Here is an 18,877-nt window from a genome sequence, read left to right on the forward strand (position 1 = left end):
ACTTCATTGTTATTTAAGAGCCAGGAGCTGGACACTGTTGTTTTTCATTTCTTCCACTGTAAATTTATCCCTCTCCTTGTGGACCTCACATATTCTGATCCCTAAGTTGAGAGCGTCAGCGAGTTGGTTACATGGAATGTTCTATGGGGGAGTACATGCAGGACAAATGACAATGGGAAGCAGATAGATTTGTTCTTAAACCTTTAATACTTTATTTGTAAATATTCTTATCTTAGAATACTGTGGTTTTTTTGATTTTTCTACAGCTTTCCTCCAAAATTTACTTTCAAAAAATTATTTCATAAACACAACCCTAAAGTAAGCTATAAATGGCTCATAGCATTTAATACATTACTTTTACTACACGTGTCTTGGTTAAAACAAGAACATTCTGAAATACAGGAATGATTTTCTATAAAATTCTTGGCATCAGTAAGTGAGATAGGTGACAGCATTGTAGAGTTCAAAGAAAAGTTGTCCTCTGCTTATCATTTAAATAATTAAGTGTCCAATTGCTTAATATTTAGTAACGCATTTTTTGACTCCAGAATGAATTATAGTAGTAGCTTTAAAGGGAAAATTTACTTCCGTCTTAATTTTTTTTCCCCATCAAATCATTGATATGAGAATATAAGAACCATGGAAGTAAACCCAAATTTTCTAAGCTGAAGGGATTAAAAGTATATATACTCTGGGGTGCCTGGGTGAGCCAGTCGGTTAAGCGTCTGACTTTGGCTCAGGTCATGATCTTGCGGTTCATGAGTTTGAGCCTGGCATCGGGCTGTGTGCTGGCAGCTCAGAGCCTGGAGCCTGCTTTAGATTCTGTGTCTCCCTCTCTCTCTGCCCCTACCCTGCTTGTGCTCTGTCTCTCTGTCTCTCAAAAAATGAATACACGTTAAAAAAATTTTTTTAAAGTATATATATTCTTAGAAAGAATATAGAAAATACATTTTACAAATTACAAAATTGTAAACAATTGTATATAATATTTAAAGTACATATGTACTGGGGCGCCTGGGTGGCTCAGTCGGTTAGGCGTCCGGCTTCGGCTCAGGTCATGATCTCGCAGTCTGTCAGTTCGAGCCCCAGCTGTCTCAGCTATGCTGACAGCTCAGAGCCTGGAGCCTGCTTCGGATTCTGTGCCCCCCTCTCTCTCTCTGCCCCTCCCCCACTCATGCTCTGTCTCTCTCTGTCTCAGAAATAAATAAACATTAAAAAATTTTTTTAAGTATATATGTACTTATATACTTTTAATATATAACACAAATATTATATACAGGTGTATGTATACAAATACTTTTAATATGAAAATTATACAGGTGTGTATAATGTATATTAAACATGCATAAATATATATTACACACAATATATACATATTATATGTATGTTATACATAGTATATGTTAAAAGTGTATATATGTATGTATTTCCCAGTTGAAAGCTAGAGGACTGGGGCACCTGGGTGGCTTGGTCGGTTAAGCATCTGACTTCAGCTCAGGTCATGATCTCGCAATTGGTGAGTTTGAGCCCTGCGTCCGGCACAGTGCTGACAGCTTGGAGCCTGGAGCCTGCTTCCAAATTCTGTGTCTCCCTTTCTCTCTGCCCCTCTCCTGCTCATGCTCTGTCTCTGTCTCTCAAAATTAAATAAATACTAGAAAAATTTTTTTTTAAAAAGATAGCTAGAGGACTTAAGGATATTAAAACAAACATGACTTCTTAATTCCTCAGACAGGAGACTCCAGACCTGACATTGACAAAGCTTTTCTGTGAAGGGCCAACTAGTAAATATTTTAGGTGTTTTGGTCTATGTTGATTTTGTCACAACCATTCAACTTGACCATTGCAGCACAAGAGCAGCCATTGATGATGCATATGTGATGAGCATTTCTATGTTCCAATAAAACTTTATTTATGGACACTGAGATTTAAATTTCATATATTTTTTTCAAATATGTTTCGCCTGTCACAAAATATTTTTAAAAAAATTTTTCCAGCCTTTTAAACATGCAAACATCATTTTTAGTTTGAGAGATGTACAAATCATAGGGATAAGCCATATGTGGCTCATAACAAGTGGTTTACAGACTTCTCATCTTGACATAACCCCTTAGAATTACCCAGGCAGGATGGCCAGGTCTCAGGCTGGGTGTGGATTGGGGTGAGTTAGGAAAACAAAGCTGTCACACCAAGAGGCCAAAGGGGACACAATGGGCATATCATCCACGGCAGCAATAAGGACTCTCTAGTAGCTCTTTGCACTACAGAAAAAAGAGTGAATCTGGATTTCTGCCTATCTCCTGAGCTTGAAAATTCCTTCCATCTGACTTCTCGACGTTTAGTATATTTTAGTTTGGGATGCCAGTTTTCTTTCTCTACTCTTGGTCCTGTTGATGAAAAAAGGAGAGAGGGATGCCAATATTTTTATATGTTTTTATTTTCCTTCTATGATGCGTTAGCATTGATAATGGTGGTAACAACCGTTATAGAAAATCACCAGTTCTTAACAGAAAGAAAGCTATTATCAAGATCCAAAGAGCTATCTTTCAATTCTATATTTGTTATTAACCACCTGAGTGATGTCAGTTTACCTATTTGTAAAGGGAGAATCTTGGAGATTTGTTCTAACTGTATGAATGAATGACAGTTCTTATAAACATCACTTCATTGAAAAGCCTTAAGGTAGGAAATAAGTTTCATTAAATATGTTGGAAAGTTATGGAAAGATATGTTAAAGTAGGGAAAAAGCAGATTAAAAGAATAAATTCCTGTTGTATTTTTGTATTTACTGAGTTTTTTTCGTAAAATGTTCAGGATAAATTCAGCTACAGTATTATTTTATGTTTATTTTTCTGTAAGCATCCATAATTTAATTAAAGGGCCTCTGATTTGCATTCATTTCCATGAAAGAAAAGATAAGAAACACATTTTTTAAAAAACACCAAAAAAACCAAAACCTGTGAATTAGGACCTTAAACCTGCAGATGGTGCTATGATCCCATTATGAAATTCAGTTATGCTTTCTAGTTTACATTCATAGGGAAAAAATGTGGTCCTTTGATTTGGTTTATCTTTATCCAGAAGTAATAAAATTGAATTATTTCTCTTACTTTTGTGTTTTATTATCATAATGGGAGAAACTGTTTTTGCCACTGGAAAAAGCTAATGTAGTTACTCTTTGTGAATGCTAAATGCTTCCCTAGACCAAATAATAATCAACTTTTATGTCTTTTTTCATTTAAATTTTTCTGCTTATCGTTCAGCATTAGTTTTTCTGTTACTTTCAATCAACTTACTTTGCTGTTTCTGTTCTTAAATAAAGCTGCTTCACTGAGAATTGAGTGACGAAGAGCTAAGGATAAAACATTCCACATGAGAACCGTTTCAACCTCTAGTTTGTAATAATCAGGTAAAAAAAGATTTCCTGGAATTAAGCCCCAGGAACTCTGGCTTAAGTCAGAGCTGTCAACTGGGAAACAAATTTCCAGACATTTTGAAATGTAATTCATTTAATTTTTCTTGTAACTGGATTAGAAAATATGATTAAGCATAGCAGGATATTCTCTACTGGATCAGTCTGGCTTTGAATTAAGCTGTAGATACTAAATTTTTAAAGCAGAAGAAAGAAAGGGGGCTTCAGAGTCTTTCTCCCTTGAGGAACTTAGGAACAAAAATGTAAAAGAATACACACACTGGAAATTTAAAAGAAAATTATGCGAAAGATGTATTTTACTTTGTTGTCCATGAAGTTGTTCATGTGGCTGTATTTTTACCTGAAACTCTGATTGAATGTATGATAGTCTAATTTGAATTAAAGCCCCGCAAACAGAAATGAAGAATTTATCAAAGTACTCCACAGATGCTTTCCAACTAGTTCTCTGAAACCTGCCAGTTGACTAAGTTGGAAATGTTCAAAAAGCTGGTGTGGCTGTGTATTTAGGGATGAAGGGCAGAAACAAAATAATTCTATATGGTGCAAAGACTTATTATACAAATGATGAAAATGTCTTCCTTTATGAAAGAAGGAAAATTGAGATATATATATATACTGCCTGATAGCTTATTTTTTGGATTATTTGAGATCATGTATGTGAAAGTGCATTGGAATTGTGATATTTTGTACAAATGGAAAATAGCAGTACTACGACTACTTTTGACAACAGTGTGCATATGGCACTATTTTAGAGTCTTTCAGAAACTTTTATCTTGGGATTAGTTTCAACACAAAGGAAATGTAATAATAGAAAAATGGAAAATTATTTCTAGATGCTTTTAAAATTAGGATAGATCTCAAGAAAGACTAAATCGGGATCTATGTGAATAGCATAAAAAATTTTAAAGGCTTTAGAACTGATATTTAATAATAAAGGGGAATTATGAATTTGTAGACAAAATTAACATAAGTATTTGTTTTTTTTCTGCATTTGTTTCTACACATGAAACTCTTGTTTTCTGAAGGAACCCCAGTGGCCCTGGCTATAACACTAACCATTTTTCTTATTTCATTACTACTAATCAAAGATTAAAACATTTCATATTAAGCTTGGTACCTTTTTTTGTTGTTCACATAAAGAAAAGTAAATTTCCTCTTTATATCTTACATCTTGAAGTTACTCACTATAAATTTATATAAATCAGACGTAATGACAATTTAATAAGAACACAAGCCCTATTCATCCTGTGGGAGTACTACTGTGACGTCTTTCAGAGAGCTTTGTGATTGCTCAGCCCTAAGTGTAAGCCCTATAAAATGATGGGCTTTGAAATGCTGGTCAGAGTGGAGTGAAAGGCAGTTGCCTGCAATAATAGCCAACCAGTACCAAGTTCTGGTTCAGCTCTGAGAGCAGAGAACTGGTGGAAACTTTCTCGGCCTCGGAGGACTTCAGCACCTAAGACAGCTCCAAGAATCTCCTTCGATTATAGAAAGCTCCCAAGGAACACTACTTGGCAAGGTGAGTGAAAACTTTACCTTTCTTTTTCTTTTTTTCCCTCCTCCTGCTTTCAAACTTTTCTCAGGGTATATTGAATATTTCTTTCCCTTGAAAAGAATTTTATAGTGTTCCTCCTTTAAAAAAACAAAAGACAAGTTTTTTAAGTCACCTGGTAAGTGTAGATAGAAACGCTTCAACTTCTTATATATCAGTGGATTTTTTTAATTCTTTTAGTTGGAAGATATTTTGCCTGGATTACTGTATACTTTTACTCAATGCTGTCTTTTTAAAAATGAATTAAAGTATTTTTTTGCTTGTATATACATTTTTGACTGAAGGGTTCAGTGGGTACATTTGTTTTAGATTTTCAACTTCTTTTTTTTTAGTGTTGTTCTATTTCATATGTTAGTTATGTGAATCAAGGAAGCATTTATTTTCCTCTTTAAGTCTAAATTCTGCGATTTTTATAGACAAGACAAACAAAGCCAAAATTCCTAAATTTCTATCTAGAAACTTTAGAAATGAAACATGTAAGTGGGTTAGCTGTATAAAAGCACAAACCTTAATTTTAGTATCTTTTTCCTTTTATGGCAAAAATTATTTCAATGATAATATGTGGTTTAATAATTTTTGGTATTAATTTTTAAGTTGTTCGAACCCAGGCATAAGGAAATAAGTTTTTAATAATATCTACAAGAGGAAAAAGAAATTCATGTATAACATTTACACTGATATTATATATAGATGTATATATAGATGTCTATACATACATGTATAGACACAGGCATTATTAAATAGATGATACTCCAGTGTTATATTAATTAGACATTAGAAACTTAAACTGTTTCTTTAGTTAGAAAAGATACTAAACATGGGTGCTACAACTCTGCTGTATGGATACTTCCAGCACTATAAAAGTATGGCATTCCACATACACTCAGCCCCACTATGTGCCTGGTAAGTGATAGGCAGCAGTTGAAAAGGATTCCAATTTTTATTCAAACACCTGCCACCAAAACAAAATCTTTTTGACTTAAAAAGTTATTATATTGCAGTTTAACTCCTTTTACCAGATAAAAATTACTTTTTCCAAACTCTGCAGGAGCCTTCATAAATTACTGCTAGACACTCAGAATTACTTTGAGATATCTTTGGTTGGAAAAGCTGATGTGATTCTCTCCCTTTCAAGGTACAAAGATGGAAACCAGAAGTAAGTCCCAGCTCCTTGTGCTGCTAATGCTGGTCAGCATGCTCTTCTCACAAATGTTGGCGTGGCCTCTTTTTGGAGCACCCTCTTCTCTGAGGTAAGTATTCCTTCAATGCATGCAGTTGAACATTCCTTCTTCATCTGTATGGGAATTTCCTACATGTTATTTTGGACAACTCAATTTTTTAGGTTATGTATCATTTGTTTAAATCTTTTGGTTGGTGTGTTAAGCAAGTTTTTTCAACATCAGGTCAACATGACTGTTCTGCATCTTGGAATCCACTCTCGGGGCATGAGAGACAGTGTCAATGGCTAGTTTTAAGCTTAGGGTGGATCACCTTTCCAAACAAGGAGGAAGAAGGAGTTGACTTTCTTTCAATTCAAAACTGGTTTTAGATAAGTAATAAGATTTTATCCTCTGTCATCTCAGTTCAGTTTCTGATGGAAAAAAATAGATGTTTAGTTGCCTGCTTCATTGAAGTTCCTTTTCAAGATCAATCAGTAAATAACCTTAAGGTTAGTAGCTAATTAGTGAAACATATTGCTGTGAACAATCATGCTGGACAGACCTACCTATCTAGCCAGATTCAATTTATCAATATTATAAATTGTGGAATAACTAATCTACCAGTTAGTGAATTTTAATGTATCTTGTTTCAACCATAAATCCTTAGTTTTACTGTTCTCTATGTTATATTTCATTTTTCAAATTCATAAATTATAACATAACTCTTATTTAAAGCTTTATCTGAAATAAATTTATGTTAAAGAAGTAAACACTAAATAAAAACTACATTAGTTTGATTTTTTCCTTCCACTTTATAAGCACCACTATATCTACAGGCAAAATCATCATTTCTTTGCTCATTTTCCCATTTCTTATTCTTTTTTCAAGGTAGAATTATACTCAATAGAGTGAATTATCTCTTAGCTATTAGTGTTTGTGAAAACTGCTTAAAGCCAGATCTTATGTTGCTCTGATAACTAAATAGAATGATTCTATCTGAATTGTTATGTTACGTATCACAACACACAATCACAAGAATGCTGAAGTTTGCATTGATTGCTAGGTTTCATGCAAAGAAGACTGCTTGTTACTTCCCCCAACTACTACATCACCAGAAGATACATAAGTCCCCAGGAGCTGACATACTCCTTGGAGGTTTACTCCAACCGTGAAAAAATACACATTTATAATTTTAATAGTGTGCAGGTGTTCAAAATGTGCATGCATTAAAAAATATAGTCACAGTCCATGTATAGGCATGATTATTCTTAGTCATTCAGTAAAGCATTGTACATTCCTCACTAAAATTGTATTAATACATAATACTAGAAATAAGAAGCCCTCACAAAATGTATTGAATTTGAGTTACTATTCAGAGATGGAGAGATTCTTTGTACTTGATTAATATAGAGAAATTTATCACACTAAGGTGAATCTTTGGAAAAGATCTTAGAGACCTAGAGAAGGAAAAGCAGTTAATATTCACCTAGTGAGAAATGTTTGACAAATGATGCTAAACACCAATAAATACATGAATTGTTCCTAGTTTTCATATTGAATATTTGAAATTTTTTGAAGTTTCTATTTTGTACAAAATTTTTCCACCTGTGAATAACTTTGCAAAGTGAAGATATTCCTAATGAAGTATACTTTACTTAATGCACTAACACGATTGAACTAAGTAACTCTTATGCTTGTAAAAGTTGTATGGCATCTGTTTTATGGGATAATCAAAAATTTCACTATTTATACTCTAAACCACAGAAGTCAGTAAGTCTAACTATGCTATCCATATATTGTGAATGGGTAATATTGCTCAAGAATACTGAGTATCTTATTCCCAATGATTATAAAACCATAAGCACTATATTCTGTGAAAGGAATATATTACACTTCTACCATATTTTTCCCTAAAAGGTTAGATGACAGAATACCACTTGAAGGAGCAAATGAACCTGAACAGGTTTCTTTAAAAGTAGACACTGACATCTTGCAAAATGCATTAGCTGAAAATGACACACCCTATTACGACGTGTCCAGGTGAGTTTGTGTTTATTGAGTTTTATTTTAGAAAATATGTTTTTGAAAAAAATATATATATATATTTTTGAAATATAAATGCTTTACATTTTGTGTCACCATGAAGCTATTTTTACAGCACACTACAGGTTTCCATGTGCTGTGGCTTCATGCAGCCTGATTTATTGCAGTTCTAGCAACTGTACATGATTTTCATATAGAGAAGTTGTAAAAAGCCAGGACCAATAAATCATTCACTTACACAGAACCTTTTGTCTAGAACAGCATTCAAGTATAGACAGAGTAGCTCTATACTGAAGAAAAAACATAAAAGTTCCTGATTTGGATGGGAAAGATGATTGATAGTCCCCAAGGGCCTCTTTATCTTAAGAGATTGTTTTGTTTCCAAATGTTTTAACAGAAGAAATAGCAAAAAGTATAATAAGGTTTTTGCTAAAAATCAAGATTGTTTCCTCTTGTATGTATCTTTATTCAAGGTAGAAGAAAAAAAGCACCATAAATAAATACACAGAAACTAACTTAAATATATTATTTTTCCCATCAATATTTATTGAAGAAGAATTAGTTTTATAGACTCTACCAGGAAGCATTACTTAATATTGAGATATACTTCTAAAAATTTAATTTCTTTAATTTTTCAAAGTGTGAGCTACAATTTGGAGTATATCTTAATATAAGTGACAAGAAAATACCTCATTAGGTTGTCAGGAAGCCTTCTTTTGGAAGTTTGCATGAGAAGCTTTCAAAGAAGCTGAGAAGTTTCTTTCTTGTTTAATGAGGCAAAATAATATCTTAGAAAAACATTTACAAAATAATGGCTGTTCTTCTTTATTTTAGGAATGCCAGACATGCTGATGGAGTGTTCACCAGTGACTTTAGTAGACTCTTGGGTCAACTTTCTGCCAAAAAATACCTTGAATCCCTTATTGGAAAACGGGTTGGGTAAAGAGAATTTATTATCTTTATCAAACACCCTATAATTATTTAATCTGCAAGTTATTTTTTCACTGTTAGCAATTTATTTACTTCGCTCAAAATTGATAACTCTGATGATGTACAATTTGGTTGAAAAATAATCTATATTATGTTTAATGTTTATTTATTTGTTTTGAGAGAGAGTGTGTGAGCCTGAGTGGGGGAGGGACAGAGAGAGGAGAGAGAGAATCCCAAGCTGGCTCAGTGTTGTCGGTGCAGAGCTCAATGCAGGCTCAATCTCACAAACCATGACATCACGATCTGAGCCGAAATCAAGAGTTGGAAGCTTAATGACTGAGCCACCCAGGCACCCCCAAAATTATATTCTTATATAAAATATACCATGCCCATGGATTAGGGACATAGGTTTTTAGTGATATCCTACTCATTGGCTACAGACACACTTATTTTTCTTAAGTGGCAATCATTTATCAATCTGCAATCAAATTGAACTAGACACAGTAAAAAAATAAGACATACACTGAAGCAAATTTTAATGTTTACTATAGTATTTGTTTTTTTAATTCCTGATCAAACCAAGCATATGAAGTTTCTTTCTTTAAATGGCCAATTGTTGAATATTTAGATGGCACTATTCAGGGTGGCAAAGCTTCTAAAGAATTAACTTTTAAAGAAATATTCCTCCCAATGGCAGAACACAACATCAACCATCCCTCCATCTTTTTATGTTAATTATTTGCTCAGTTGATATACAATGTGTATGAAGACTCCCAGTAAATGCCAAAATATGTTGGATTATTCCTTGCTCCCCTATCCTTGGGCTTAGATGTATTTTTCTCTTAGTCTTTTTGTGATAGAAAAGAAGTTGGGCATTAGAATTCTTTTTTATCTAATTTTATCCAAATTATTCCAAGAAATTTGGAACTTTGGCACATTTATTATTTCTTGTTAAAATCCTTTGCTTTCCTTTCCCCTGCATTCTTCAGCAATAGCATCACAGAAGACCAGGGGCCAATCAAGCGCCACTCTGATGCAGTCTTCACCGACAACTATACCCGCCTTCGAAAACAAATGGCTGTAAAGAAGTACTTGAACTCCATTCTCAATGGGAAGAGGAGGTAAAGAAACAGAGAACTTGCTAAAATGAGAAATTATAAATGAGTTCAAATATAGAAGCTACATATGAAGACTTATTTCTCTATCTCACTCTCTATACTCTGTGAAACAGTAATTCTCAACCTTGGCTGACATTTGACTACCCTGGAGAATTTTTTTTTTTTTTTTAATTTTTTTTTCAACGTTTTTTATTTATTTTTGGGACAGAGAGAGACAGAGCATGAACGGGGGAGGGGCAGAGAGAGAGGGAGACACAGAATCGGAAACAGGCTCCAGGCTCCGAGCCATCAGCCCAGAGCCTGACGCGGGGCTCGAACTCACGGACCGCGAGATCGTGACCTGGCTGAAGTCGGACGCTTAACCGACTGCGCCACCCAGGCGCCCCGAGAATTTTTAAAATACTGATGTGTGGGCCTTACCCAAAACCAATTGTCAGGTAATTAGTGCCTCTAGAGGTATGAGGCGTGGCTCTAGGCATTGGTGCTTTGTTTTTGTTTGTTTTGTTGTTTGTTTATTTGTTTGTTTTTGTTTCTAGGAGCTCCCCACTTGATTCTACTGTGTGTCCAGGGTTAAAAGTAATGACTGTAGAGACATCTACTCTAAATCTGGGAACTTTATCAGAAGTTTAAGCTTTTTAAACATGTAAAGTGCAGTCAATTAGCAGTTTGGTACCATATGTGACTCCCTTCATATACATACTCAGTATCTTTATTTTACCAAATCAAACCACGAGTACTGTTGTATTCTAAGATTCTGTAAGACTTATGTCTCTCTAATGGAGTGCAAATATTGGATTATAATAAGTAGGAAGTGGGGTGCTCTCTTTTTTTTTTTTCTAATTATTTTTGTTTCAATGGTCAGTATTAAGGGCAATCTTGCTTGGGCAAGATCAGACAAGATGAATGCCTTTGCCCACCACTATTATAATTCTGTACAAATAATTTGAGATACCATACGATTCAGGAAAAATTCATATGTAATAACGAACCTCAAACATAATTGGCTAGCCCTCAGTGCACTTTCCAGAGCACAGAGAACAGCGTAAGTCACACATAATCATTTCTTTGGAAGCTTGCTCATCTAAGGCCTTTAACATATATGATGTTCTTTTTCTATCTGCAGCAGTGAGGGAGAATCACCTGACTTTCCCGAAGAGCTAGAAAAATAATGGAAAAGCCCTTGGAAGAAAGCTGTTGACAGCTTCCCAGTGGTGGGTATATTCTGTCCATTCTTGTTTTATTCTTATAGCAAACATCTAATTACTGGAATAGGGAAGAATCACTTAGTAAAAAACATCTCAGAGTTCTCACAATGAGACCTCATGGAAAAGGACACTTCTATCCGAAGTGGACCCCAGCCCAGTAAACACTTAAAATGATTCATGCAGTGCTCTGATAGAAAAAAGGAGAGAGCTCACAATGGGCAAACAGTTTGCCACCTGCATGGTACCCCTCGTTTACTCAGACTTATTCCTCTCCTTCTTGTTGAGATATCAAACAGAGGAATCTGACTCACATAATGAGAAAAACTGGCTTTCTTTTTGAGACTTGAGCCACACTGCTTTTATTAATTTAAGGTTTAGCCCCACGATTGTTAGCACGGCATTTAATTTAGGTGCAGAAAAATACCACCAAATGACAGCATGGTTCATTATTATGAAAACACCAAGGCACTCTGGTTCTAATTGTATTTCTTGAACCATACCAAGCTTCATGCCGCAAGGTTAAATTTAGCTTCTTGCACCTATTGAGTGAGTGTAGGTGCTTTGATCTCATAGTATTTATGGTAAAATAGTTTTTGAAAAGAGAAAACATATGCAGGCTTTTCCCTTTGCTGTTAAGTGATAAGCTTGTTATCCCAGTTGCTTTTATGCACATGTGAATACAAGACATAATTCCTTCCTGAGTTACATTCAGGCTTACATTCGCTCATAAAAATATTGGGCAAGTGCTTAAAGGAATTTCATATCATCAGTGTGTCAGAGGTTGGTAAACTTTTTCCCTAAAGGGCTACAGAGTGAATATAGTTTGGCTTTGTGGGTTAATATGGAACCCCCAGGATAACATGTAAAATGAATGGGAGCTGCTGTCTCACTATAACATTGTATTTGTGAAACCTAAAGATAGGCTGGACTACAACCACTGAGTGGCTCGAGGAGACTCAACTAGCCCCACGCTCAGACTGAAGGCAATCCTTGGTCTTGCTGAAGTTCCTGGAGCATGGCTCAGGTTTTTGTGAGAGTGATCAAGGGGGGGCTAGTGTCTCTGAAGACATCTGCCCCATTGGTTACTTTTTGTCCACAAGAGAGACGTATGCTGAGGGTCTTGCACACGCCCGTGCCTTATCACATCAGAGAAACAAGTCCCTTTGCTCAAAGAAGAAAAATTACATAGAGCTTCTTGAAAAAAAAAAAAGTTTACAAGAAGAAGCTATTTCATTTAATCAAGAAATACAACGGGCACTGAACTCTAAAGGAGGATTAATCCCTCTGTCTTTTGTAAGATCACATATGAGATTCCGTCCTCCCTTCTTCTCTTTTCTGAATGGGTAACTTTGGACAAACCCTTTTAATGGGAAATCCTGCATGCCAACCATTTGCGAAAATTACAAATGGGTAATTATAATGACTAATTAAAGTGCCTCTTCACATTTTAATTCCCTTTCTGACAATCAGTCCTTTGGAAGATACCTTCCTGATATCCCAGACCATGATTTCCTGTCATAACAAGCTGTTCTCAAGGGACACAGGGGTACAGATGTTATCAAATGAGTGGATGAGTGAGTGAAACTAAGAAGCTGTAAATAAAAATATTTTTACGCTTAAAACACCAATTCTTTCTTTTTCAGAACTCCTGAAGGAAAACGATAGGCGAAGTGATTATATTTTGAGTTCTACATAAGTAATTCAAGAACACAACTTCAGTATCAAAACCAAATAAAATATATAGTGTCGTGAATGTTGTGATTTGCTTCATCCTGATGTAATAACTGTGATGTTTACACTGTAAATATTATTTGAGAGTTCTAAAATTTGTCTTTAATTCATGAAAATCCTGTAATTTCATATGCTGTGTATCCTTTCTAACAAAAATATATTTAGTGATAAGTAAATACTAGGTTAATTCCAATTATGTGGAGCTTTGGGGGAGTGTAGTAATAGAACACAAATGATGTGTTTATTTATAGAGCATACTTAACTATTCAGAAGCGTGGAGCACATAATCAGTGTGTCTAAATTTGAATGTTAAGCAGCTAGAATGCTGAGTTAAATAAACTGCAAAATGTCTAAGAGAAAGCCAACCACAAAGATAAAAAGGCATTCTTCAAAACAGACTTTCAGAAAATGGTATGCATTTTTGCATTTTTAGGCAATGTTTATTTTGAGATTCAAAATCTCTCAAATTCAGATCTCTAATTGATGAAGTCTCTTTTCTGCAGTGGTGTTTCAGTGAAAGAGAATGGTCTCTATTTCTGACATTGGACCTTTCCTTCCTGCTTGTGTTAAGTATGTGTAAAATGTAAACTGAATGGAACATTTGTTTTTTCGGTAATAAATTTTTTCCCCATAATTACTCAAATAATGCTTTGGTCATCAGCTTCCTTCAGTGAAAGTACATTTGGAGACACAGCTATTTTTCCAAAATATAGGAAATTAATAGAGAAAATAAAGAACTTTGATTATCATTGCAGACACTTTCTATTGTTTTGATTTTGTTAGATGATACATCAGTAACCTCATTTTAGCTCTCAAGTTCCAGGCGCTAGATAGGTTTTGTGATGTTTGAGGTAGGACTATGTTTGATTTTGTGTGAGTTCTAAAACAACAGTGACTTAAATATGAGAGAAATTTCTTTCTCATTTAAGGCCAGAAGTAAAATGTCAAGGGTTAGTAAGATGGTTCTGCTCCATGAAGCCCTCAGAAATCTAAACCTCTCCTCGTGATCCAAAATTGCAGCTAGAGTTCCAGCCATCATATCTGCATTAAGTAGTAGGATGGAAGAAAGAGCATAGAAAAAAAGGGGAAGGGGCAAAGAGCACATGCAGGCTCTCTTTTAACTGATATTTTGTGCTAATATCCCATTGACTAGAACATAGTTTTATGGTCAGAGTCATTTGGAAAACAGGTTAGAAAATGTTTTATTTTTTTTCTGGATAGGCATGTGCCCAACTAAAAACTGGGGTTCTAGTAATATAAAACAAGGAAAGAATAGACTTATGTGGGGATTTTTTTTTTTTAGTCTCAAACTGTGGATCTTAAATTCTTATCAAAAAGACTTACAGAAATGATAAAGAAAGTGAGAGTCGATAGACCCTAACCATTAATGAGGAACCATCATCACAAGGCAAGATTTTGCTCAGGTTCATTTACTACAATTAAAACAAATGGCTCTATAAGGAGAGACTAATCTAGAACTACTGGTGAATGCAAAGGAAATTACACAAATTGAAGTGAATTGGACTAACTATATCTTTTGTTCATACCTGATTTCATGAATCATCAAATATTTGTTAAGTGAATTTTCTATGCAAAGTTCTATGCAAAGCACTGCCATGAAAACTGAAAACTTCTAGATGTTATTTGCACATAAGAAGCTTATAAAGATCAAATGGGGGTAGGGGTGCTTATAAAGATCAAATGGGGATAGGGGTACCTGGGTGGCTCAGTCAGTTGAGTGTCCAGCTTGGGATCAGGTCATGATCTCACGGTTCATGAGTTCAAGCCCAGCATCGGGCTCTCTGCTATCACCACAGACCCCACTTCAGATCCTCTGTTCCCATCTCTCGCTGCCCCTTCCCCCCTCTTAAAAATAAATAGATATTAAAAAAAAAGATCAAGAACTCCTGGGAGGCTCAGTCAGTTGAGTGTCTGACTTAGGCCTAGGTCATGATCTTGAGGTTCATGAGTTGGAACCCCGCGTTGGGCTCCGTGCTGACAGCTCAGAGCCTGGAGCCTGCTTCGGGTTCTGTGTTTCCCTCTCTCTCTGCCCCTCCCCAGCTCATGCTCTGTCTCTCTCCTTCTCTCTCAGAACAAATTTTAAAAAAACAACATCAAATGGGGGTGTAATTGCAGTGCAATTCGAATATGAATCTGCAGAGTTTTAATTTTACCTTATTAATGTAAGTCTTTGCAATGTAGTCCCTATTCCTTCACAAAATAATTATTGAATGACACTGATGTGCAATTTAGATATCTGAGGGATGAATGTTTTGGGCAGGAGCAAGTGAGGGGAAAATCCTGGCATACTTGGACAGCAAGGAAGCCAGTGTGGGCAGAGCAGGTGAGCTGGATGAGGCAGAGCAGGAGATGAGGTCAGGGAGGCTATCTAGTCCTTGGTAACACAGGCCACCATAAGGACTTAGCAGTGAATTGGGGAGATGTGGCAGAGTTTCAGACAGTGGTGTGACAGTATCTGAACTGCATTTCAACATAACGATTCTGGCTGCTGTGTTGGCAATAGGGTGAGGGGGTGCTGCAGGTGGGAGCAGGGAGAGGAGCGAGGAGCCTCTAGCTATAAATCAAGTGAATGATGATGGTGCTGGCCAGGTCCACACAGTACAGGTGGTGAGAAGTGGAGTCTGCATGTGTCTCAAAAGTAGAGTCAAATTTTTTGCGGATAGTTTGAAGATATGGAAAAGTCCAGAATAATTCTAAGGTAAGTCACCTGAGCAACTTGAAGAAGAATGTGGCTATTAACTAAGTCGAAAAAGACTTGGGGTGGGGGAGGCGGTTCCAGGGGAGGAGGGGTTTAGCTTTGGACAAGTTAAGTAAGTGACAGGTTCTGAGGAGATTTGGAGCTGCAGGTCAACAGTTGGAAGTCTTCAGTGTAGAGGTGAGAATCAAAATTTTTTTAACGTTTTATTTATTTTTGAGAGACAGAGAGAGACAGAGCATAAGTGGGGGAGGGGCAGAGAGAGAGAGGGAGACAGAATTCAAAGCGGGTCTCCAGGTTCTGAACTGTCAGCACAGAGCCTGACATGGGGCTCAAACTCCCAAACTGTGAGATTATGACCGACCCCAAGTCAGACACTCAACGGACCGAAGCACCCAGGCACCTCTAGAGATGAGATTTAAAGGTACAAGCCATGAGATCACCAAGGGACTAAATGTAGCTAAAAAGGAAGCTCAACACACAACCCCTGGGTGTATCAATTTACTTGGGCTGCCATAACAAGGTGCCACCGACTGGGGAATAAACAACAGAAATTTATTGTCTCATAGTTCTGGAGGCAAAAGTCTGAATCCAAGGCGTCAGTGTGGTTGGTTCCTTCTGAACACTGTGAGGGAGAATCTGATCTATGTCTCTCCCTGGCATCTGGTGTTTTGCTGGCAATCGTTGGTTTATAGAAGCATCGCCCAGATCTCTGTCTGTCCTCAGGTGGTGTTGTCCCTGTGTGTCTGTGTCTCCAAAGTTCCCCTTTTTATAAGGACATGGGTCATATTGGATTAGAGCCCATGTTAATGACCTCATTTAAACCTGGTTACCTCTGTAAAAACCCTGTCTCCAAATAAGGTCACACTCTGAAGTACTGGGGGTTAGGACTCCAACAGATGAATTTAGGAGCGGGGAGCATACAATTTTCAACTCTAACTCTGATGCACTCCAACATCAATGGGTTGGGATGTTGAGGAACAAAGGGGATAAAAACTGAAAGGAGAAGCTAGGAAAAGAGGAGAAAAATAGGAAAGAAAATCTGGAAAACAAGTAAAGAAAGTCTTTCAAGGAAGAAGGCATCATTAACAGTTTTATTTGTGCTGCTATATAAAACAGCATTCATTTACTGATGATATAACAGTGAACAAAACAGACACCAATTCCTGCCCACATAGAACTTACATTCGATGGAGGAAAACATATAATAAACAACCTAGTTAAATAAAATACACATTGTGGTAGAAAGTGCTAAGTGCTAAGGGAAAAAAAATATGCAGGGAAGGAGGATAGGAAGTATTGGAAAAGAGGGTTGAAATTTTAGATGAAGTTTCTATAGGAGACCTCACAAGAAGGTGAATTTGAGGAAGAGCCCTGAAAGAAACAACAAAATCAGCTATGAGTCTCTATGGGAAGAACATTCTAGACAAAGGGAATTTGAGATGCAGAAGCCCTCAGGTGGGACTTACCTAACATTTTAGGCAGAGAAGAGGCTAATTTGGCTTAAATGGTGAAAATGACCAAGATATAATGTAAGAGAGAAGTCAGAGAAGTTATGAGGAACCAAGCCACATAGGACATCCCGGGTCATAGCAAAATTCTGATTTTATTTTGAATCAGATGAGAAACCATGACCAGAATTGACTGTTATCAGTAACCATCACAATAATATTATTGGTGGAGCAATGTGGACAAAAGCTGGGTTGGAATGGGTCCAAGAGGATGAGGAAGGGAGCGCCTGTACTATGAATGCTGATGATTCTTTGAGGTGTTTTCCTGCATAAGAGAACAAAGAAGAGGGAAGGGATCTGGTGGGAAAAGAGAGATGAAGTAATTTGTTTTCATGTGGGAGAAATATCAAAACTGTGTTTGCATGCTGAAGGAAAAGATGTAAGAACGGGAAATCTGGTGATGCTGTAGGTAAAGCTTTTGCTTGAGTGATATCCTTAAGAAGAAGCGCAAATGAATGATATACCAGCGGTGGGCTTGACATTTGCATGACACAGAACTGTTCAACAGACAGAGTGTTTGGGTCAAAGGTGGATGAATGGATGGATGAGGTGGTAGTGTTACCGGTTCCAAACTCAGGTTCAGCTGCTCACCACTCAAAAATCAATACTCGAGAGACAAGTGAGGGCAGAAAGGAAGGTTTGCTTTATTCAGGAAGTCAGCACCCTGACAGATGGTAGTCTAATGTCCCAATGACCATCTTCCCTGGCCAGGCAAAGTTGAAAGGTTTTAAAGGGGAAGGTATAGGAAAAGGGAGGGGGGCTACATGCAGGAGAAGCAGGTGTCCAGGCGGTTACTTGTATGTTGACATGACCCTGAACAGAATTGCTGGCAGCATTGGCAGCTGTTTTTAAATGGGGTCAGGTCTTATCTTCTGGGAAAGTTTGGTCCTTCGCTCCTCAAGGTCTGTGGTCTGCAAGTCTTAAGGAAAGTAGGTTAGTTCTGCTACCGACCAAGGGACTCAGGTCAGCAAGCAGTGAGTGCAAACATTTGAAGCAAGTGAACCCTTAAGACCAACCAGTTGGGGTGCTGTTACTGTAGAAGCTGATGAAATGCATCTTGATTACATCCGTTTTCTCTGGAAATGGCTAAAAGTAGAGATAAGTCAGGAGATGTTGGGGATGTGAGAAAAGTTAAAAAAGGAAGAAATAGTGTAGTAGGTGAGTGGGTAAGTAAACGAACTAGGAAAAGTTCTTTTCTAATCTGAACAACTCAGTGATAAATGGGGTGATTCAGAAACATGGGTCAATTTAAGTAGTCTGAGATTATTTTTTTATTATTGTGAAACTTTAATGAAAACTAAGCGGCTTTCCCCAGAAATATGCACATATTCATTTTTGTGCTTTCAGAGCAGTCCCTGAATCTTGTTTGTGCTTGGAATTTTAGTGGGTTCATTGATTGATCTTTAAGAATTGCTATGCTTGGGTGCCTGGGTGGCTCAGTCAGTTGAGCATCCAACTTCAGCTCAAGTCATGATCTCACA

The 18,877-nt window shown here is 36.6% G+C and overlaps 1 protein-coding gene across 2 annotated transcripts; it reads left to right on the top strand.

Annotated features, from left to right (window-relative positions):
- Nucleotides 1-4,681: 4,681 nt before the first annotated feature.
- On the top strand, nucleotides 4,682-13,191 carry VIP (vasoactive intestinal peptide). 2 transcript variants are annotated; one of them, XM_081795661.1, is made up of 7 exons: nucleotides 4,682-4,949; nucleotides 6,118-6,232; nucleotides 8,060-8,182; nucleotides 9,020-9,124; nucleotides 10,105-10,236; nucleotides 11,360-11,444; nucleotides 13,082-13,191. In XM_081795661.1, exons 2-6 carry the CDS (start codon nucleotides 6,126-6,128, stop codon nucleotides 11,400-11,402), a joined length of 510 nt encoding a protein of 169 aa, XP_081651787.1. In that variant the 5' UTR covers nucleotides 4,682-4,949; nucleotides 6,118-6,125; the 3' UTR covers nucleotides 11,403-11,444; nucleotides 13,082-13,191. The 2 variants fall into 2 exon arrangements, with proteins under 2 accessions (XP_081651787.1, XP_081651786.1); XM_081795660.1 differs by having other exon boundaries at nucleotides 4,700-4,949; nucleotides 11,357-11,444.
- The last annotated feature ends 5,686 nt before the right edge of the window (nucleotides 13,192-18,877 follow it).

Source organism: Panthera onca, chromosome B2 (assembly GCF_046562875.1).
Source record: "Panthera onca isolate mPanOnc1 chromosome B2, mPanOnc1 haplotype 2, whole genome shotgun sequence".
Lineage (NCBI taxonomy): Eukaryota > Metazoa > Chordata > Mammalia > Carnivora > Felidae > Panthera > Panthera onca.